Source organism: Strix uralensis, chromosome 15 (genome assembly GCF_047716275.1).
Source record: "Strix uralensis isolate ZFMK-TIS-50842 chromosome 15, bStrUra1, whole genome shotgun sequence".
NCBI classification, from domain to species: domain Eukaryota; kingdom Metazoa; phylum Chordata; class Aves; order Strigiformes; family Strigidae; genus Strix; species Strix uralensis.
The window spans coordinates 1263267-1286915 of record NC_133986.1 but is presented as its reverse complement, the minus strand read 5'-3'; the positions used below and the strand labels follow the sequence as shown (position 1 = coordinate 1286915).

The 23649-nt window shown below is 38.5% G+C and overlaps 1 protein-coding gene and 1 long non-coding RNA gene across 10 annotated transcripts in view; one reads left to right on the top strand and one right to left on the bottom strand.

Moving 5' to 3' along the window:
* GALNT18 (polypeptide N-acetylgalactosaminyltransferase 18) overlaps nucleotides 1–23649 on the top strand; it is a 326140-nt gene that overhangs the window by 194574 nt on the left and 107917 nt on the right. For all 8 annotated transcript variants that reach the window (XM_074884918.1, XM_074884914.1, XM_074884915.1 and 5 more), the window contains 3 exons: nucleotides 2423–2608; nucleotides 7911–8048; nucleotides 10891–10986. In XM_074884918.1, coding sequence (XP_074741019.1) covers nucleotides 2423–2608; nucleotides 7911–8048; nucleotides 10891–10986 — 420 coding nt within the window. The remainder of the gene's footprint in view (nucleotides 1–2422; nucleotides 2609–7910; nucleotides 8049–10890; nucleotides 10987–23649) is intronic.
* Nucleotides 13480–23649, bottom strand: part of LOC141950292 (uncharacterized) — a 304169-nt gene continuing 293999 nt past the window's right edge. The window contains exon 8 of one of the 2 annotated variants that reach the window (XR_012630985.1): nucleotides 13480–13576. This is a non-coding gene — a long non-coding RNA (uncharacterized LOC141950292). The remainder of the gene's footprint in view (nucleotides 13577–23649) is intronic. The other variant, XR_012630982.1, reaches the window with a different exon arrangement.

Genomic DNA, 23649 nt, shown 5'->3' with positions numbered 1-23649 from the left:
AGCAAAGGCTAGGCAGAGTAGGCAGCTCATGTGGTGTGTGAATTGTCTTGTCCCAGGCTAAGTTATGACCATCCCTACATCTTCCTTGTCTTTTATGATACTAATTTAAACAGTGTACAGTGAGTAACTCTGAAACAATTTATAGCTGGATGTCAATGCTGTACTGAGAGATGGCTCAGACTGAAAGCAGACATTGTATGAGCAAAGCCTGATGATATTTCACATTTAATCTTTATTAGGAAATGAAGCTGAACCATTTAGAATTAAATGTTTGACAAACTATTATTTTTGTTAGATTGTTAAACTGGATTGCCCACTTTATATTATATTTAGAAAGACAGGCCACAAATGTTGTTTCAAGATTGATTATTCTTGTGCCAGATCAATTGCCCATTTATTTTTAAATATTTATGATCATCTCAGTTTTGCCCTGATGTTGGTAATCGTTATGTTTATTTACTCTTTCAGTTTTCCAAGTTCTGGACACAGATACATGCCAAAGTCTTTTCAGCTCCATTCTTGACTGTACAGTAGGTTCATGGGATAGCTCATCTTCCAGAGAGCTCTGAAAACCAAGGCTCTATCCCTTTTCCCAGCATATGCTGAATGCAATTAGGCACCAGTTCAGAAAAGGCTTTGTAAACATTCTGAATCCATGCCACATTTTCTGGTCTCAGGAGCTGCCAAATGCCTAAATGCTGTATTCAAGCCAGATGTCTAAATATATAAAATGAACGACTGAACAAAGTGCCTCCTTAGTAGAGCATATGTATATAGGAGGGACAGACCTGAGGAGTCTGAGATCAGCTCCAGAACATGATGTTCTGCCAACCCACATCCCTGGCCACTAGGAGGGAGACCAAAATATACTCTCTCCTGGATGAGCAGTATGAGGAAGAAGCACCCTCACTCTCATTTTTTGATCTCTTGGTGTGGGATACCAAGCCTCAGGATTCTCTGCTAGCAGTACCAGAAGGCAAACTCTGTCACTTCTCAGTGTGTACACCTGCCTCTGGGACAGCGAGGTACTTGTTCAGCAGGATCAAACGGTTTGAGTACATCTGGGTTTTCACCTGAGCAGCATCCACTCAACCAAAATGAATGAGCTGCCTTGATCTTGTTAGGAAGTTTATGTAATAGAAGATACACAGAAAAAGAGCTTCTATGTAAAATAATTCAAGTACTTCACTGAATGTTAAGGCTGCCAAAGTGGTTTTCTCTTTAGTTGAAAGCAGAAAGAAAGAAAATCAGAAAGGAATGCAATACTTATGATTAACATTATGGACTTTAGCTCAACTGCGGTAGTGGGCAAAACTGAAACACACTTGAGCAGGTATAGTAACCTAGATTATAAATGTATTATAGGAGTAGTGTGCATTGAAATTTTTTATAGAACATTTTCAACAGGCAGTCTTAGTCCACTCCTCAGAAGTAAACTTGATCCTTTCTGAGCTATGTTTAAAGCAAAGCATAAGATGCATTTATATCCCTAGTCTTCCTAGAACCTGAAACTTTAGTGATCTTAAAATGTTGATTGGTTTAGTTTCCCTTTTACGTAAGGCAGCCTAGTTCGAGATTCTGAATAGTGTGTGTATGCATTGAGATAGACTGTGCACAATCTTAGAGAAATATCTGAAGGACATTAAAACTTGAACTCAGATGCTATTGTTTTGGATACCTGTTGGGGTCACCATTAGCCGGGGTCCTTATTTCTCCATGCGGGAACAGAAACGACGCAACACCAATGTGATGATCAGGTCGTCCATCTTTTTTTTATTTTTTTTCTGGTTACATTTATATTCTACTAAGTTCCGTACACGCACTCATCTATCTTCTAATAGGCTACAGGTCATCTACACGCGCTGTTCACGCGCCTCTACAAGCATTTGCATTGGTTAATTGCAATTAGCACGTAAAGCCCAAAACTTGCCAAAACTCCCTTATCTCATACCCTGTTTTGCTCAGACTTGTGTGCTTTTGCTGACCACAGGTGTTTCTCACTTATCTGCTATCTTGTGTGTTTTTGCCAGCCTTATTTTGCTGGCCTTGTCTTCGTCCTTGCATTCTTCTGTCTGCACTAACTTTCTCCCAGCGCGGCCCAGACTCCTACAGATACCTTATAAAAAATTTTATTGATAATCTTGAGAATAGCTAAATTGATCCAGGAAGTTTTTGATGAGAGGCTACTGGTAATGTAATAATTCTGTAGTAAGGTTAAGTAGTAGTAATAATTCATGGTAAGGCAAAGTAATAACTCCTCTCACAACTGTCTAAAAAACCCCTGTGTATAGTCAAATAAGTCTTGAGTAGCTATCCTCCTTTGTAACAATGTCAAGCATAGAAATAAAATAATTTTGGTATATTTACTAAAAGACAGTGGTGTAGGGAGCTCTCACTAGCAGAATGTTTTTTTTCCTTCTAGGTATGGCAGTGTGGAGGAAGTGTTGAGGTTCTACCTTGCTCCAGGATTGCCCACATTGAAAGAGCACATAAACCATACACTGAAGATCTAACTGCTCACGTCCGGAGAAATGCACTAAGAGTGGCTGAAGTCTGGATGGATGAATTTAAGAGCCATGTCTATATGGCGTGGAACATACCCCAGGAGGTGAGCATTTGCAAGATTTGGCTTTAGAGCCTTTTGGATTTGGTTCCTATTCTGGATTTTGATTTTTCTGCTAGGATTTTGTTATTTGTATACATGTATGTATGTACTTACGTCTTACATGTAGGCATATACACATCTATATATAAAAATATGTACGTAGTTGTGTCTTATTCTAGAATAATTCCTTTGTTTTCAGGTTCCTTAAAAATGAATTTTTTGTCAAGTTCATTATGCTCACTGATGAGTCTTCATGGAGATTTTAATCTAGTAGCTGCAGAAATGTGGAAAAAAGAAGCATCAAATCTGTATTACACATCTTACTTTGAATTTGGGTCTCTTATTTACCATCACAGAGAGCTATAATTCCGCCAGATTTGTGAGGGGAGTTCTGCTAAGGGGCAAGGGGTGTTAACTCCCTCTTGAGTAATTTCACATCAGAGTAAGGGTGGCTGGTGGATGTCATGACATACTGCAGAACCTAGCTGCAACTCCCTTTTGTCCTGCTTGTCCGGATTTCTTTTTCATAGATGAGCAATAGTTGGTCCGTTGTATTGAAAATACAATGTTGGATGGCTAACGTAAGAGTTCAGTTTGACATCTGATTTAAGTTGTTCTGCATTTCTGTAGTCAATGGTATTTAATCTATGAACTGCTAAGAGCTATAGGGCTCTGAGAAAGGTGACTGTACCTGGTCTGGAAAATATTCGGGATCCATGAAGAATAGGTTGTTCCACCTAGACGTTGGAAACCATGGCTCTCTTTGAACTTGAGGTTTGACTTACAGCATGCAGTTCTCATCATCACAGCAAAAGCAAATATTCTCGACTTAATGAACGAACTTGGGCAATTTATTTTTTTCTTTAATAAAATATCTGTAAAATATCTCTAAGTGATTTTGCAACTGTTCAGAGAAACTGGTTTTGCTGCAATTTCTGGTTTGAGAAATAAAATGTTGTACTTTTCCTCCTTTAGCTTAATAAGGAAAAAGGTTAGAAACCAAAAACCAGCTAGATGTGTGAATGCTGATGTTGATTCAGCTGCTTCCAATAGCTTCCTTCATCTCTCATGGTTAAAACTGGATAATTTTGGCCAAGTGGGGAAGCTATTGTCCTGTTTTCAGGTTGCAGAATTAGCCACATAATATACCATGAAAACAGAAAAAAATCCTCTGTGATCTGGTATAGGGAAAGGACCTTTCTGGAAGTTAGTTCCATGTTCACAGAATCCAAGCTACCTTTAAGTATCCCTGTTTTGAGTAGTCGCACAGCAGTGCATACAAGAATAAAGACATTTCTGGAAGATAGGGTTACTTATTTTACATCAAACCAATTTTGAATGGATTTTATTTGTGAATAACCTGGTAAGATTTAAATTTCAGTTTCTATTTTTTATTGTTAGTTATTTTCCTGAAGATTGCTTGACCTTCATCGATTGATCAAGTTTCAATTTATTGACACAAAAATTAGAAATTCCTTTTGCTAACCACGTTATACAGTACTAGACATGTATTTGCATAATATTCATCCAGCTATGATGGTGGTGGTGCTTAACCATGTGCAAAGTTATTTGAATGCAATTTGGAAATCAAATTCCTAAAGAATACAAAGATAAGTTGTTATTACTACTTGTTAAATTTCCATTTAACACGTAATAATAACACAGTCTTGACTGTGCCAATAGATCAGAAAAAATAAGCCTGTTATAATAAATTTTAAGACTCATTTATTAAAGAAACAAGTGCAGTGTGTGGATTGAACTGATTTCTTCAGGTCACAAAGTGTATCAAAATGTTTGTACAGTAGATCTTGTACTGCCAAAACTGATTTTGTTCACCGTTTTGAAGAGGAATAACAAGTTTTCTTGCTACTTCAATCTTCAGTCATTTTCCAACCACAAATGTACTAATCATTGCACTGAACTGCTTGAATAAATTGCAATGCAGATTATATTCTCTCTTCATCTTCACAAAGGCTACGGCTGTCAAACTGTAGTGCAGACTTAAAAGCTGGAAATGGCAAGCACTAAATCAGCTTTTCATAGTGGTACTCTCCTGCCATGCAATGAGATGCCTCTGTTGTAGGGAGAAGTCTATTACTATGTGTATGTACAGAACCCATAGCACACAGAGAACCTTCATTTGCATTTCTCACTGCTGTAGAAAACCAAATAAACACACACATGCCCATATACTTACTTAAAACATACTGGGAAACAGTTTTCACAGTTGTAACAGGTGTACAAAGCCTGTATCCACTCATTACCTAGTAATTGCTGCAGGATGTTCAGAGACAGTATGGCACCTTTGTGACCATCAGAGGGTTTTTCTGTCAGATGGGTTCTGTGGCTTACAGCTGGGTACATTCAAGTGTTGCTCACCCAGCTTCCATCTTCTGCCATGTGGAAAATAGGGAAGGACTTAAAAGAGTGCTGGGGCTGTGTTTTGTTCTGGAAGCCTGACATCTGCTCCAGTATCCCAAATCAGTTGTGTAATTTGAAGCTGTTGTAAGCATCTTTGTGTTCATTGTGTGAGGCCTGGTGCCAAGAATCAGGGGGAGAGCTCCAAAGACCTGGGACTTCCTTTTCCTTTCCCATGCTAAACTTCATGAGTGCTGAACTAATTCTAGAGCAGTAGGAAACAAGTGCATGTTTAAGGAAAGCTTCTGGCCTTTTAAGGGAAAGAGGAAAATACAGTACAAAATCACACTCCCAAGCACTGTAATTGGATCAGTCAGTATAAAGAAAACCTACATCGTTAGTGGGACTCCTCTTTTATACATCAAAAGGTTAGGAGCCAACACACGCTCTGGCTGGTATAGAAACATAAGTAGAAACAGAGAGTATTCAGTGTAAAGAAGCAATCTAAAAAATAACTTAAAGCTTATGGGACACTTGTAATGCAAACTTCCAGTAGGCAGGGGACAAAGAGATGGTAGAAGAGAAAGGCTGGGGATGGATTAGGTCAAATTTAGATATCAGACTGGATGGCAGTATTTCTGCCTCTTTGGTGAAATACCAAAGAGGGACAATTTTCAAATCAAACCTAGCTTCAGATTAGGCAAAAAGATGTCGAGACATCAGTGTGAGAGACATGCAGAGAGGACAGACAGATAGCATGGCCAAATACTGTTACACAAGTGGGTAACTACAGGAGTAATTCTCTCTCTGGAAGCTGATGAAATAGTCCGCTGGTAATGGACTGTTTAGGTAATAAAAATGTGTTCAATTGTAGCAGTCAAGACTTTCCATGAAATATGTTATTCCAAAATGTTAACCACAGGACCTGTTTTTTCCATGGAAGTATTCCCAGACCTCTGAGAAGCATCGTAGTAGGATGTTTCCAAAGGTTTTAGTCTTCGAGAGCTAATAATAATAAAAAGGAGTTAGACTCATTTGGCAGTGTGCTGTGACTGCCCTCTTGGGATCTCTGTGGGTGGCTCTGAAGTACTGAGGGCTTCAAATGGGGATCTTGGACACCATGGTGATTTCTGCATCGTAACTACCTAGATAAAACAGATTCAGAAAAGCACTTAAAATCCAAAGGAAAGATTTTTCAACTCCCAGAAGCAAGAGCTCTCCCATATCTTTTTCATTTTGTTTTTTTTCTTTTTTTCCTCCCATCATATTCTCAGCGTTGGGGAATACACTGAGTTGTTGCTGGTGATAAAGCCAGTGTGCTACATGTAAGCTATTTTACTTCTCCAGCTGCATGGGAGGATGCGATTACTGAGGCCCCAGATGCTCTTTCTTACCTTATACAATAAACTGTGAGGAAACAAGCATCAGTGTCTGCAGGGTTGCATGAGAAAGGAGTTTGGATGCACTGACCAATTTAGTATCTGATCCCAGGAAGCCTTGTTAGTGCTCAAAGTCAGGTATCCATGTGCTGGAATCCTCCTTTTCCTTCACACAGGTGGCTGATACACTGGCAAGTGCAAGTGCAGCCAGAGTGGTGCATGAGCAGGATTTGTCCGTGGGATCAGTTCGTTGTCTTACAGCACCCTACACCATGTTTCTCTGTCTATCGCTTGCTAGAAAAGTCAGGAAGAAATGATGGCTTAAGGAGTAGTTCCACATAAATTTTTATGAATAATGTAGGGCTTGAGGGAAGTAATCATTTTTAAGGATTAACTTGAGTTATGCCAGTTTATGCCAGACCTCAGTTTCCTACTTTTTTGTATATTTTGCTAATGTGGAAGTCAGTTTTACTTTAGTTAGAAAATGCTTCCATAATAAGCTATACTTGTTCCAGATTAACATTAATTCAGTGCTTTGGGATGTGAGAAGCAGTCATTGCTTCAGCAGCTCAGAAACCTAGATGCGTGTAAAGATATCTTTTTGATGTGTAACTACGAAAATTCAATGCTTCCGGTGTTATTTTAAAATCATATCTGGTGGCTGACAAAATCTTTGGGGCGTTTATGGCCCAGTAAAGGCTGTTGTTTAAGTAGGTAGATTATAGGATTTCCCTATGAAAATTTATTTATCCTGTGTTTTGTTCTGAGGCAGAAGTGGTAAAGAACAGTGTGGAGCAAAATGTCTCATTTTAACTTCCTTTCAAATAGCAGCCATGGATTTGCACTTAGATCCCTCTCTCAAAATTTCTGCTGCGTTATTTTAATGTGATAAATTATTGATTTTTATATACAGGGACTTTATGAAACTCACGGTTTATGATCTGCTTTTATGATAAGTGGAAATTAGGTTAGCCAGAAATGTAAAGGAGAATAAAAATTAGGGGAGAGCCTATTCTGCAATTGCTTTGAACAAAAATAACAACTTTTTACATTACAAGAGAAATTTAATAAGTCATATTTCAGGAAGGGGAGCAGAGCTTCTGCTTTTTGCGGTGAAGCAGTAAACCCAGACTTCAGAAATGGCCAGAAGGTGTCATATACTAATGATTAGGCCACAGCGGGATGGCAGCAATAAGGTTGTTTCTAGGGCAACTTGCTACTTCCTGCCAATTACTTTTGGATTTGGAAAGTGCCAGAAAATTAGAGAACAATTTCATTGTTCATCAGCTTCATTGGAAGCTAGATCTAAACCCCACTGAAGTCAATAGGAGTGGTTCCACTGACCAAAGCACACTTTGAAAGAGAGCCTGCCATGGTGACCTGTATCATCTTTAAATGGGGCACTTAAGGAGCGTGTGTAGGTAACAGACTCACTTCACAACCAAAAGCTGATAATTATCATAGGTCATAATCATCTCTGCAATGAGAGAGACTCTGGATGATTAGTCTACTCAGTAGTGTATCGCTGATGTCTTTTCTGCTTTTTCTGTCCTTTGTTTTATGTGCAGGACTCTGGAATTGATATTGGTGATATTTCTGAGAGGAAGGCCTTGAGGAAAAAGCTCCAGTGCAAGACCTTTAGGTGGTATCTTGTCAGCGTGTATCCAGAAATGAGAATGTATTCAGATACTGTCGCCTACGGAGTGGTAAGGGTCTTGTTTACATTTCCCATTCTGAAAAGGTGTAATAGTGGAAGTAATTCGTGAAGACAATGCCTGGCTCTAAGTAGAAGAATCAGATAAACTTGAAGTCACTAGTTAAATAATTTGTTAGCCTATTACTTGACAGACACAGCTGGTCTGCTGTACTTTATGCTGAGGTATTCTGAACATTATCTTCCTCCCTGATACTTTGTTTTTTTCATGGCTTGCGTTCCCCTTGGTGATACTCAAGGCATGATTTTTTAGACATGTTGGAGCTCTCAGTTGGAAAGTTTGTGGTAGCAGGTGAATTAACAAAATAGGCTCAGTATTTCAACTGCAAGCTTCTTAATATTGCAGCCAGATCTTAATTTAGAACCTCAAATGCCTGTATTTTGGGATCATCATCATCATTATTTGTGTGACAGTAGTACCCTTCTCTGCATTGAAATCATGCTTGAGTTGTAGTGTGCTAATTAAAGCAGAGACACTTCTTGCCCCTAGAAAACTTGCAGTCTGAACAGAGAGGGCAGGAGTGCGTGACATGGAAAATGAGCATATAGTAAGTTACAGGCCCATGAGCTAGCAGAGCTAGGACGTCCTTTTCATGTTCTCTATCCAGTGTCATATTCATAAAAAATGATTTCTGTGCATTAAATTTGCCTTTTGCATGTTTCCCAATTAGGAAACATAAGTAAGTAGTAAGAGTAGGTCATAGAAGTGAAGGATTTGGTTTGAGACTTTCCTCTTCAAAAAGAAGTCAGAGTTGTGCAGTTTGCCAGTATGGCTGCTCTGTTTTGGCAAATGAAGTGATTGTATGCCCCACAAAGTTCCATGACCCCTTTGATGATCAATTAAAATTATCATGCTGGCTTTTCATACAATCAAAGAAGATTGCAAATTCAAAATTTCAGTTGTCTAGTTTATCTCTGTATTCTGTAAGGCTCTAAGTTTGAAAGGGAGCAAATGGCAGCATTGACTAATTATTTCAGATTTTCAGCGTGGGGATTGGCAACCTGATTATATTTTGGGTTGCAATTAAGATTAAGTCTTGATAGTCTAAAACTGCATTGCCCAAGTTAATTGTTGGTTGCCACAAAGCCACTAGATTTTGGAAATGGATGGTTCCTAAGAGTCTGGGCCTCAGATTTTGAAACAGCATTATTAGTTAACAGGCCAGTGGCTTTTTTGGTTTTCTGTAGGGATCATTTCTCTGCAGATATTCTAAGTTAGTTGTAGAGTTGTGATTGGGATAAGAGTTTAAGAAATTGAAGAGCTCGTTTTATTTTTTTGGTTTTAAGGTTCATAAGAAGAGCACTGGTGTTGAAAGGAATATAGCATGTTGTCTCTTTTTCTGTAGCGCCTGATCACCGGACAGCTGCTGTTAGGGTTAAGGTCATGTTTGTTTTTAAGAGCTTGGGACTCCAAAGTCTCTGTGTTGTACTGTTGGGTCAGCCCTCTCAGCTAAGGCGCATGCTGATGTTGGTCAAGGCAGATTTTTTTGCTTCCTTTATTATGGGGATTGTTGTGGAGAAGGTTGTAAGATAAGGGTTAAAACAAGCATTAGAACTTGAGTTTGTGGAAGAGATTTTGAAAAGTCAAAGGTACTCATGGATCCAGGCATGAATTAATAAGGCTGATATTTATCATTGGTTTGGATAGAGAGTGGTGTCTAACATCCAAATAGAGACATGGTTGTGGTTACGTTTATGGCTGAGAAATGCAAAGCTTTGAGAGAAGGAAACTTTACTTCATTTGCAAGGCTTGTAGCTAAGAATAACACCAATACTGATACCTAATGCATATTTTCTCTTTAATGTTGAGATTTGTCCTGTCTATTACTCGAGTTAGGTTTGGAGTTGGAAATCTTGTAGAGATGAGTTCATGGGTTTGATGTTATTCACTGCCTGGCTTCAGTCTCTGGCTTGTCCCCACTTCTTACCTACTAGTGCACTTCTAGACTTCCTTTCTAAGCATATCAATTTGTTTTTCTCAAAGGAGGCCCTGTACTCAGCTGACAGGACTGCTCAGTTAATCACAGATGGTTGCAAACCACATCACCTCTTCACACCCTCCATCAGACAATTCTCTCGTGTTCTCTGAACTGATCTTATACCACTGAACACCTTAATACCTGCCCATGGGTTTGCAATCCACATCGTTGGCCTCACTCTAAAAAGACTTTCCAGCTATCTGTGCTCATTAATTTAGCACTTCACTTTCGGAAAATTCTTTCTCAGCATTGCACAAGTAATAGATAGGGCTCTGTGACGAACGGGGCCAAGTACTCTGCAGTCTGTTCGTAGCTAGATTGCTGTGCGTGAGTTAGCCTGGAATAATGCAAAGAAGAGCTAGTGCATACCAATTGGCCAGAAGTCTCTTAAGTGTCAGCAGAAAGGATTTTTTTGAATTATTTCCAGAAATCAGAAGACTCTCCTGAGTGATTCTGAAAAACTGTTCAATTACAGGGCTTTCTCCTATGTTTGAAACTCCATCCGTACTGCTCAGCTAGCTACACTGGGAAAAAATTTGTCTTTTGTATATAGCGTGTACCAGAGACTCATTAGACAGTATTTTAAAAATGTGTATCAAAAATTATTGCTATGTCTGAAGGCTTTCTGAAATTTACCCCCCCTGAAACATTGAACAGCATTTTTGAAATCAGTAGTGTTAAATGATCTACAAGGAAGAATTTAGTCCACGTGCTTTTTTTTCAATATCTTCACTACAAGTATTTTTAATTTTATGTGTTTTCTTGCTCAACTACATATGAATTTTTTTGAAAGTAATCACACTATCTTTTTCTCATCTACAACTTGCTTGATTTCTTCTTCTTTGTTTATTATAGCTGCAGAATTCCCTGAAAAGTGATTTGTGCCTTGATCAAGGGCCAGACACGGAGAATATCCCAATCGTGTATATCTGCCATGGAATGACACCACAGGTTAGTTTGTCTGATGATCTCGGATACTGTGCTGTGCTTAGGAGACTGTGTAGGAGGAACTGTCTTGTACCTGTCATTGTTTTCCTGCAACAATACCTCTGTAAGCTGTTTAGTTTACAGAAAGCTAGAACATTATTTCTGCTGTAAATTAACAATCACTGGTTTATTAGCTCTTTGACAATGAAGTTTGTTTATTCATTTTGAAAGAATTTAAGGAATACAAGAGTCAGCACTGACCCAGATTTGCTGATAAATGTTTTGACTTCTGATCTTTAACTGTGCATGTCGTGAATGAAACAATGCATTTTAAGACATTTTACATACATATGTATACTTACAGTTTATTTATACATTATCTGAAGTTCCATCTTTTTCATTTTCACAAATCTGAAATGTACAGCCACCTTCTTCACACCATACAGCTGTATCAAGTTTTAAACCCTGTTCTTGTGAAAGCTCTTCTTCTAAAGCTCCTTTTCTTCTTTCTCTGCTGTTGTCCTGTCCTCTAGTATGTGCCAAAGACTCAAATTACCAAAACCTTTCAATTTTCTTACACAACAGCTGGATTTACTAACTTGGCAAACAAGAAGGTTAAGACTTTGTATCTTCCCAAGTGGCTAAGTATATGGGCATAGGTGAAAGTATTTCTAGGCAAATCTTGACAATAAAAATAACATTACATGGTCTAGAACATGGTTGTCAAAGACAGATGTGCAGTTTATCTAACTCTGAAAAGTAACATAAGCAAAAATGACATAAAGGAAATGGATGTATTTGTGGGAGTGATTGGAAAAACTGAAAAATCCCTCCAGCTTGAATCATTTTTTCTCTGGCTACCTTTTATATTTGCTTTCTCAAAAGGACCCTATTATACTCTGGTTAGGTTATGGAATGTGGTTTTACCCATGGAATTCTCAGTTACTTGATTTGACTACACAGCAGATGAATCCTCCTAATATCTCAGAAATAAACACAGAGCAACAAGGTAGTCTTGTCCTCTGTACCTGGATCTCATAGTGATCTGGCAACATGAGTCTGGTGAAATGCAGATAAGATTCTGTACTTCCTTGCCGAGTTACACATGCTGCAACTGTGTTCTGTGCTGGCCTCCTTCGCTTGAGGGCCTTTAATATTGATCACTAGTGGCATCATGCTTGAGTAAATTATGAATGATGAGGACAAAAATATCTGAAGATCCCATCCATCAGACTCGCTCACTGCATGGGCTGTGGCTTGTTTGTCACATAATTATGTGGTAGCCACTGTTTGCCTCCAGGAGGTTTTTAAGCTAGTCCTCAGTGTTCACTAAGGAACTGTGTAATTCCCCTGTGAGCCAGAGCCATTATTCTTCATCTTCTGGGAGGGTGCCATAACTCTCTTCTGGCATATCATCTGTGGTAACAACACACTACAGGCACGGCTCTAAATTCCAATTAGAAATTTTAATTATAGTTAACAGACAAACAACAACAACAATAAAAAAGTCACTTCAATTAGCACAGTTCAGTATTCACCAGATGAAAACTACCTTTGAATGTCAGTTGAAGTTCTGTATAAATGAGATAGCAGCAAATAAATGACAGAGGGAAGAGAGGCAAGGGAAACTTTTCTTGACAAGATTTTGCTTCTTTCATAATTGCAACGTTCTGTCTCCTTCCCATTACTATTTTGTAAATAATGATGTTAAAAACAACCCCAAGAAAGACTGAGATGAGCAAGATCCTGGTAATGAGAACTTTCTTTAAAAGAGGAGTAGACTTTCTCTATGTTAGGGATTATGGTATTAAAAGGGTAAGCACTAACAAACGTTATTCAGCATACTTCTACAAGATTCCCACTGCACATATTGCATCTCTTGATTAAGCAGAGCTGTAGCCATTTACATTTCCTCTAGCATATCAGAAATATTTGAATAGACATTCCTTTTAATCTGAGTGAACTTGCCAGTAACTGCAAAAAATACTGGTGAGATGCTAGTTTTATTCTAGTAGTGGTGAGATGGGGGTTATTTTTCCCACCTGGCAGTCCTTATCAAAATAGATTAGTCAAAAATATATTAGTCCCTTGGTTCAGGACTGCTTGTATGGCTGAGGGTTTTGGTGATGCCATTCTTAAGCTCTGGTGCAAAGTTTTACTGTTGCAGCTATACCATTTATGGTTTTAGAGCTGCCACCACAGAGGGCTTTGTACAATTGCATCTAGATGTGCATTAAAATATCTGCCTGCCAGGAACCATTCCTCACATGCAGTTCAGGTTGCTGTTCTTAGTTACTGCTGTAGCCTCTCTTCTAAATCAGGTAATTTCCTTTTTTTTCCCCCACTAACATCTTTCACATGTTTTTGGATTTTCATCTTTTTGCACAGCAAATGGCTTAGATGAGGTGTTTGACATCAAGTAATAGTTTCAGAATTGTATGTACAACTACTGTTTCCCTTTAGCATGTTTTATACAAGAAAGAAATCATTGAAATCAACAGAAAGGGAACTGCGTACCTGACATTAAAAATCCATGCTCCGTTTTTTGCAGACAATATTGAGAACATCCTGGGTAGCTTCGTAAGTAGAAGCAGTAAAATTGGCAAGGAAATACCTGCAAATATTGCAATGAAATTATCAGAAATAATTTTCTCTGGGGTGCTTCAGTTTCATTTTAAATAGACATCAGAATTAGCGATGGCAAGACTTCTGCGATTCAGATTCCCCAGCCTTTCAGTAATCCACTCCATGTCTACTGTAACTAACATTAGCATATTCACAGTTCATTCCTGCAAGTATCTTCGAGTGCTTTATAACCGTGTTTATTTTATAGTACTGTTCTGCAAATAGAGAAATTGATGCAAATCTTGTATGTAGTTAAATAACAGGATGGAATGGAAAATGGGAGCATAATCTATCCGTTTCCTTAGCCCTCTGATACTACTAATGAGAAGGAATTTCACACAGGAGGGTATTTGACTTGGCCTGAAAAGACAGAGGGCACTTGGAAAACTAGAATCCACTATTAGGTATGTATTGTACCACCCTTCTGTCTTCAGAGAGTGCTTCCCGGGGTTGCTGTATTTTGTCCTGGTCCCCAGGAGCCTGGATGCTTGGGGAGTTATGATACCATCCACTGAGTAGAGAAACTTGCATGTTCAACCAGTGAAGAAAACAAAATGGGTGGTGATCCTGCAAATGCGTTCTCATTAATTCAAGGGAAGAATTGCTGTTACTTTAGTAAGAATTATTTCATTATAAAATGTTTCACAATTGATTATAGATTTTCTTGAGAACTTCGTTGTCTTTCTAAGTGGTAGCATCTGAACAGCATAACTTTCTAAGTTGCTCATCCTGCCCCAGTTCTGCTGCCGGAGTGTGTTGCTTCCTAAGCATCACATCCTTCTATTTCTGACTTTAGTCACTATCTGTCCAGAGTCAACACTGTCGTTACTACTCCCATCTGTACAACAGCATACCCTATGTTGGCTTAACTCCCCAGACTTGTCAGTGAGAACATCACTACCACACCTGAGCATCTGCTATCACTTGTAGCCAGCGTGCGTACCGGGCAGCTATGAGATGTGCACGAAGCAAGGCCCTAAGATGGTTTGGGTACCGCTGGTGTGCTGATGGTCAGCCGCCTGGAAGGGCCTTTGAGCCAATGTCCAAGCCTGCCGTATCAAGCCTCTGCTGCTGTGCAGTGCTGCTGCTGCTTACAACAGCGGAACAACACTGACTTCTGCAGCTATTAAAATCACTAACGTTACTAAATGCAACATGGTAAAATAGTCAACGATGGTAGATAAATTGGTTCTTACTGCACTGTTCAGTGGTGGTGGTAGAAATCATGTTGCTTTAATTGCATGAGAACAACTCAGAGGCAAAGCACAAGAGTCCGTGGTTGTTCTTGGCCAAAGAAGAGACCACACTGGAGACAGCTGGGGGGGTGTGAGGAAGCAGCCCCCCGTCAGTGTGATGATAGAGGGAAACAGGAAAATTGGAAGATGAGGTAGACTGGCAGTAAGGGAGAAAGCAAGAAGAGATAAATGTAAAGGGAAAAAGGAAAGGCAGAAGAATTGTGGTGGCAAAACAGTACAAAACATGAAGTCCATGTGGGGTTTCTGATGGTTTTTTTAAAGTGGTTCATGCAGAAGAGGATGAAGGTACTGTTTTAATTCTTGAAGTTGTTGAAGCAAAGCTACAATTCAGTCATACGTTTAGGCCTTAAAAGGTCCATTTCCAGCAGTGCCCCCATTTTGCATGGAGAAGATGGGTTACTTGTAGTTGCAGTAAGTATATGCCCCAGGCTTGACTGCCTTCCCTTCCTAATTCTGGGCACTGCCTGAACCTGAATGTTTGTTGTTGTTTAAGACTGCTGTTTAACCAGGCCTGTAATCTTGAAAGGAGACTGATGACAGTGTGTCACTTGCATTAAAACTATTCCTGAGTGGTAATTGGGAAGATTCTTTGAGAATGAAACACCACGTTATTAGAGACTTTATAACTATTGGGTAATAAACAACTACCCTCAGTCAATGAAGTGATATTTTAAGTACAGATTTACCTTGCAAAGCGCTTGTGATTGAGGGGATAATGGGCAGTTCTGTGTTCCCCTGTTCAATAGCTTCTGGCTCATATATTTCTCAATTTATAAGCAGTTAAACCATAAAGCTCATCCAGGGATGTGAAAGTCAATACAAACCAGTTAGATTTTGAGGAATTCAAGTAGAGGACCAGGGTCAGAAGACTAGATTGGGAGAATTACTAGAAAAGAAATGCAGGTGAGAAGGTACACCCATTCATATCCTTTCATATTTTTGCAAGAGATTGCAGAACTGACATTCAGAAACCGATGACTACAGCCCTGCCTGGTGTGAATTATTGTATCTCTGCTGAAGGCAATGAAAGGAGGTCATGCCAACAAGTAGAGCTATGCCAGTTTACACTGTATGAGACTCTGACCTGAAAGCTTAATGTATTCCAAGGACAGTGTCTGAAGTACTGGAAACAGCAGTTACAAAAACTCTTTGTATGATTCATGAGGCGTCCTTTTAAAATGTTATTTGTATATATTTTTGTTAAAACTATTTTTTCTTCAATGAAACTTCTAAGCATGGTGGTTGTTCATACATGGATATTTGTTAATTTGTAACCAAGAACATGTACGACTAAAAAAGGCTAAAACTGAAGGCATTTATGTTGCAGTAAAAAACTACAGGTTTGATCACAAACACTGTATGGTTATTAGTCTAATCTGTAAAACCCAGGAGAGGAAACAATTAATCAATGTTCAGCAAATAATTATCAAAGGAATTAAAATTGCCTTGCAAATAATTTGGGGGGGGGGGGGGAAAGAAGAAATTTGTCAGTTTATTTTAAATTAAAAATTTAGACATCTCTGGACTAAAGTTAGTGTGATCTTCATGTTATTGACACATTACAAATGTAAACATCTCAGAATTGAGTATAGAGCCTTAATTTTAATAACTCTGTTGCAATGTTAAAAATTTTCTTTCGATTCCTGTGTCTAATGAAATTCACATCGTATTGGACAATCATCAATCCCAGGAAAGTTGGGAGAAGAACCACGTGCTCTGTCAGATTGAGTGTTAAGGACACTTGAAAGCAGAAACAGCAGCCCTCTTAGTGGCATTCTGTGTATGTGAAGTATGCTGACCAAGAAGCATTATATACATTCTATAAGGAGAAATTAATAGACAAAACGTGATTATATCATCTACTACAGGTCAGGCTTTCCATGACACCTTTCCATTTGCTTTAAAAAAAAATAATCACGGAAATACTGAATATTGGAGCTGCTTTTCCTTGACAGTCTTAACACTGCTGTCAACAGAGCACCACAATACTGCTGTCCTGAAAAGTTTCAGATAAAGGAATTTCTGAAGTTTAAGAACAGTGTATAGCTGTGATGACTCAGATCTTGAGCTGGCTTATGGTTGTGAATATGCATTCTTTTTCTCCTACAGCTGAATATTAAACTTAGAGTGAAATCATAATTATTCTAGGCCAAAAAACAGCATTCTAAGAACCTGCTATGAAATACATACATTTCAGAAAACAACAGGTCTTTTGTTATATATGTAAGAAGGACCATGTTCTTAAGTGTGTGTGTAAAAGCACTTAAGCATTGTAAACTGAGACTGTGCAAGAAAAAGTTAAACAGAAGGCCCCACATCTAGCAGCCACTGATACTAGCACATTTCAGTGATGGTAAGGGAATAAGGAAGAACAGAATAAAACCTGCTGATGTGGATCAAGGATTGACCCTTCAAACTTGAAAAATCACTGCCCTAAAAATGTCTCCAACCAACATTTCCAGGGAGTCTTTTTTAAGCAATAAAAAGAAGTACAGCAGCTGTTTTAACAGCTGTCAGTCACATACAAGCTCAGGGTTGATGTTCACGTCTGTCTTCAAGGTAAATGTTAGACATGTTCAACATCTGTGTCTGACACCTGCTCTGCGTAGTACCATTTCTTTCTAAGGACCTGCTAATGCATTGGTCTGAAGTTAGCAATTACCTGGTTTGCAATGATTATTTTATGCATGCAGACACATACAGAGTGCTGCCATACAGAAATCTAACAGTACAAAACATGCAATTACATCTTGGTCCAGCTACTCTGCAGTGAAAAGTCACACCATGTGGTAGAGAGAGTAGTCATTCCTCTCTTTGTGCAGCCAGAGTGAGTATGTCATTATTCATACAAAGTTGAAGCAGCTGCATGGAGAGTGGCAGCTCAGCTGGTCGGCCTGATTCCTGGTGTCCCTGCACAGGGCACTCTTCTCTTCACGTTCTTCCAGAGGCTGCACCTGACACACCACAGTCGGGCTCACTGGTTTCCTTGGCCTTTTTCACTAAGTCTTGTGGAATGATCTAAGCACTGGGCCTAATACTAACTTTATGTCCATACAACATGCTTTCTGTGAACAAGGGTAAATGCTTCTGGAACTAGGAAGGCTATTTTTTTTTAATCTAGGTTGCTCAGTTAAGTAAAGGTCCAAGTAATAGAAGATAAAGTTACAGAGTTAGTGAAACTGCCTAGCAAGGATGGTTATAAGCATTAATGAATTCTAATTTTTATTTTAAACCTATTCTGTAAAGGGCCTGCTTGCCATGGCAATTAATGTCTTATATAAGACACTCCTGCTGAGGAGTTTATTGAGACTATTTATATTTCTGTTAATTTCTTTCAGTGCATAAATCCTGATTTTGAGCATAGTAAAGTTAATAGAAACTGTGACCTTGTTTGCAATGGAAGCAAAATCTGGTGTTAGTTTTTTGCAATGCCTTTCAAAGTACAGAGTTTTTCTGATGCGTGCCTGAGAAGCTAAATCCAGCAAATGCTTTCTCAAAGCTTCAGCCTCTTTAGAATGTATGACAGATGCATCGGGGAGCTACAGAGATGTTTCAGAGGTTCCCAAAACCAACCAGTCCTTCCTTGGCCTAGCGTGGGCAGTACAACACTTTCTTCTTCAGGATGTGTTGTGAGTAAGACTAATATATCATTTCACATTGTATATTATTTTCTTTTAAAAATCTTTTTCCTTAAGTTTGATTCGGGCCAAATTCTCATTATTTACTTAAGTGCAAAGTTTCAGAGAGAGAATCTGTTAATCTGATTTTTCTAGTTTTGGAGAAAATGTACTGAACCATTTCCCATGAGTAAATTATTTCTGTACTTGCTGTGGTTTGATTCAAGAGGCTTTCTGTTGATATAGATAATATGACTGTTACCCAGTCTTCTGTATTGCTTACCTAATTCAAATTCAGTATCTATTGCCTAGTAGGAGAGATTCTCTTAAACTGAAGAGACTTGTTCATTCAGAGGTGAAGATCAGTGGTGTTATTATCTTGTAAAGTAAAAAGTATGGATCTGATCACAGACTGGTGAGCGATTTGTAGACTGCACTTTGCAACTGACCGTAGGTCTTTATGACAGTAGGACCAGAGATTAACCTTCTTCGTTTTGTGGAAGTATCAGGCATAGTGAACGTCATTTTCTGTTCACAGTGTAAAAGACCCTTGAAATCAAAAGAGTGAGCACAAGAGGTCCTTCTTCAGGTTTCAGACCTAGGATAGGTCTTTTGTGTGTTCCACTTCACTGATTAAAAACAAAAGCAAAGAAAAAATGCTGTAGAACTGCATTATTCTGGATCAGAGGAAATACCTTCTACATCCCGCAATTTGGAAGTAATGGGATGGATATTGCTGCTTACTTATTTTTGTGTTTGAAACTATGTAGTGTAAAAAAATTGTGTATGCCTGTGAGAATTGAGGGAACTGATCACTTGGAATTGAAACTCCAACCATGGTGAAATGAAATAGCTGAAAAACAATCTTTTTTTCCTAAGAGTAACATTGATTTTCTCATTTGGGAGCATATAGCATTTATGTACTCTCAGAGGTGTTTTTGTTTTGAAGAAATTTTTTCTTTGCTTTGATAGGATGGCCTAGAATTAAAAGACTGACAAATGTCTTAGATGCTTTTGAAGTCTATATTCTTGCCTAGTGTACAGGATCACTGGTGAAGGTGAGCATGAATAACGAAAAAGGAAAATACTACTATAAGCTGAAATCAGTGGTCTGGCTAAAGCAGTGGTTTTGATGTTCAGGTTCCAGGACCTGAGTTGAAGTTAAAAAGCAAGAATTCAAAAAGTAGTTCAATTCTTTTGAGCACTATGAATATTTAAGACCAGAAGGAAGAACATTAAAAACTTGAAATACTTGAAAACTTAGAGCCAAGAAGGCTCTAAGAAAACAAAGGTCTTTTTTAATTAATATCAGCTAATTGATAAGCATTTTTCTGACTGAGAAATGACTGCTTGTTTTATGTGGGTAAATGCAGCAGAAGAGCCAAAGGTAACTTGGCCAGTGCTACAGGTAACATGTGTTTGAAAAAGCAACAAACCCCCTAACCACAAAATATAAGAGGAATAAAAGCAGTTGTCTGTGATATGCTGTATCTGTTCAATCATCCGTTCTTCTAAATAAAAGGGAAATGCTTATCTTAGAGAATGGAATGGATAAGAGTTCTTTTAAGATAGCTGTACTATTTAATATTTCACAGTAGAGTACTGGTGCAATTTTACATACATTACAAGATGTGCTGAAAAGATACAGAAGCATAAGTTGACCTTTAATGGGAGGAAAGATTGCAAATGCTGATCAGAAGTAATGTCAGAAGGGTACTCAGAAAGTGCTATCGAAGACGTTCAGTTAGAAAGCTTTTGCCTTGTAAAGCAGGATTTCAACAGAGATAATAGACACTTCAACTGGCAAAAATTCTGATGTAACTTACCTACACTTGATAAACAGCTTTTATCACACACTGCAGAAAAGAATAATTCATCATGTCAGCAAAAAATAGTAGTAAGAAAACTTGAGTGCACAGAGACGTACACCGGGGACCACAAAGAATGCCTGTGCACAGAAACAATAGGATTAATAAATTAACACCTCTGTTCTCTGTTGTACCATACAGCTCACAGATGTGGGGCTTGTTCAGTCCAGTTTTTTTGGGTTTTTTTAATATGAAAAAGTGGTTAGTTGATACTGCTGTACATTACAGAAGGTTCTCCCCAGAATAATTCTTTAATAATTTATTAACTATTTCCACTTCATGTTTTGTGTATCATCATTACCTTGCACGTTTTCTGCATTGCTTTAATTTTTTGTAACTTGCCACTCAGCCCTTGGGTTATACTCTTCATCTTGAATTCTGTTGCTTTTCTGGGTGACAAAACCTACTTTGGCATCATTATCATCTTGCCTGGTCATCCTGTCCACTGTTGATCTGTCATTGATATAGGAGGAGAGGGACATATATCTGCTGTCTCTATAGTTTGACTGGAAACAATTTATTCAGCATTTTGTTAAATAGGTGAGGCTGATGCAGGAAAAGAGGTTAAGTGGAATATCAAAGGAGTTGGTTTTCAGGATATTTAAAGTTGATGTCTTCTTTTGATTTTTTTGCATTTTATAAGATTCAAGTAATGGTTACTAAGTTTGTGATGGTCACTGTAAGAACTTTCCTCCCTACTTTAAATTTTTAAAGCAATTTGCCCAGAATATCTGTAGTAAAAAAAAAACTGCATTGAAAATGTAATTGAAACAAACCGTTGCGAGCAACTGCAGTGCCTAAGAATTTAAAATTATCAGAGCATTTCAAGCTCTCATGTAGTGTTTTAATTTAGAAAAGATTAGAGTTGTTAGCCTGAATATTATACAGTAGTTCAAAACTGTTCTCATCTGGGAAATAAAAATGCACATACATTTCCAGGCAATTTTTTTTCTTGTGTTATAGTAAGTAATTTTTTTGTATGGATTGTTTTGGCCAAAAGGATTTCAGCAAGTTAAAACATCATTGAAAACATGAAGGTAAAATATTGCTGAACTTCTAGATGATAAGCCTGACACTGGATTTTGGATCCAGATTCTATGCTTGAACACTGAGCCAATTAAAGGTACCACTGCCTTTCCTTTTTGGTTCAGTTCAGGAGTACAGGCTTACAGTAGACTGTTACATACACCCAGTGAGCTGGTGCCAAAGGGCTTTAGAGCCAACACCCCCAAAATATACTGGCTGTTGTATTTTTGAAGCTGCTGCTGACTTCTGCAGCGGTTGGCTAATAGCCTGATCTTGGAGCCTAAAGTTGGCCCACTTGCAGATCTCACTCAAGCACTTTGCAAATGAGCGCTACCTGTCTGGAGTGAGGAGGGGTGTTTCCTCACCACGGGTACCAGACCCACTGAAAATAATAAAGGACTGCCACGGGGGGACCACGTATCTTCAGAAGGGCGTATGGTGTGTAGCTCAGCATCAGTGAAGTGGTATCCACTGGCTTGAGGCCATCAGCCATGGTGCTACCGAGGCTGTAAACACCTCGGGATCTCCGTCACAGAAGTGCAGGCCTTGGGACAGTGCACCTGTGCTACACTGCCTGGTGCTCGCACCCAGAGGGGCCCTGCAGAGCACCTGGCCTTGGCAGCTCGGCAAGGGGCCACAGGGACTGTAGGCCCCACCTTCCCCCGGGTGGAGCTGCCTTTACTCCACCTGGAGGTACGCTCTGGATGGCCAGACCGAACCATTCGTAGGTCTTGTTTGCACTAGCACATCATTGTCCACAGCACTGCACTGAGCTAGGAGCCATACCTCCTGTCCACACGTGGAAGCGGCAGCTGTCTCTGGCTTTTGGACATGATGTGACTGGTGAAAAGTGTGCTCCACCCTGCTCCGTTATATCTTAACCATTTCAGTGTGTTAAGTGGCTATCAGAGACCACGTACTCACAGTACCCTGATATTCCATACGCTACTTCAGTGTTGAGTTGAAATATTTTTTAAAAGTGAAATCAACTTCCCATTTTCTATTAACAATCTATTAACAATTAAAAATTTCCATACTTCAGTACAATCAAAAAAGGGTGGAGCTTTCTTTTGCTAAGCTAAAACTCTTTATAAATAATGCTTTTGGAGAAATAAAGCAGCTGTGTTGGGTACCTGGAGTGTCTCATAATCAAATACTATTTGAGCATTTCACATTTTGTAAGTGCATTAATTTGAAATAGATCAGAGTAGCGTATTATGTAGCAATTACTAGAGTTATCCATATTTTGAAGATGTCTCTTCTCATTGCAAATTGACATTTCAACCACCAGTTTTTAAAACCAATTGTCGCTTACAATACAAATTCAGCATAAAACCAACATAGTTATTGGAACACATGTATAGCACTTGGAGATTGATGTTGTAGTAATTGTGGGATGGTTGTCAATTTAAACATTCTTTTGATTGATGTTATACTATCTCATTTGTTACTTCATCAGAGTTAAAGTTCTGAAGGTCAGATTTTTGTTTCTCAATTTCTTGACAGTATGTGATTAACTGTTAGAGAAGGTAGTTAATACAGTAGATGGAAGATTCACTTTATAATTTTAGTTTTATTGATAATTTTATTATGTCATTCCATTAATTGAAGTCATCCACTGGCTCATTTAGAATTCATGGACCAAATTCAGTCCCCATGAAAGCATATTTAACTCCCTCTGTAATTACACCAGCCGTATTACTTTCACAGCATTCATTCAAATTCTGATCAGCAATTCAGTTTCAGCTTAGCTTCTCTCCGGTATTGTTCACCACTTGCAGAGTAGGGGTATTTGCAGAAATGTTTATGGAATGATTGTATCTACAGTGTGTTTCTGTGAACAAGGGATTTTTTTTCTCCTGTTCATTAACCATGATTTGTCCAATCAGGAAGCAGAAAGAATATCAGAAATTATTTGTTCACATAAAATCTTGATTAAATATTTATGAGTAACTCTGAAAAAAAGTCTGCATTGATTTGTAAGCCAAGAGTAGAGCTGTGTTTGTCAGATAATTTATTTGAAATCAGCAATCAAACTAGCTCTTAGCAACAATTGAGTTCAATCTAAACCTGGTTATATTTATGGAGTAGGGTATTTTCCCCAAAAGAAAATATGGGATACTAGAGACTTTAATTTAGCATTGTTTCAAGAACCAATGGCTACAAATTAAAGCCAGCTGAATACAAATTAGGAATAAGGTGCATATTCATATCAGAGCAGATGACTAGCCATCATAAGCAGCAGTGACAGTAACTGACAGTAACTGCTGAAGTCATCAAAGCTGATACAATTCT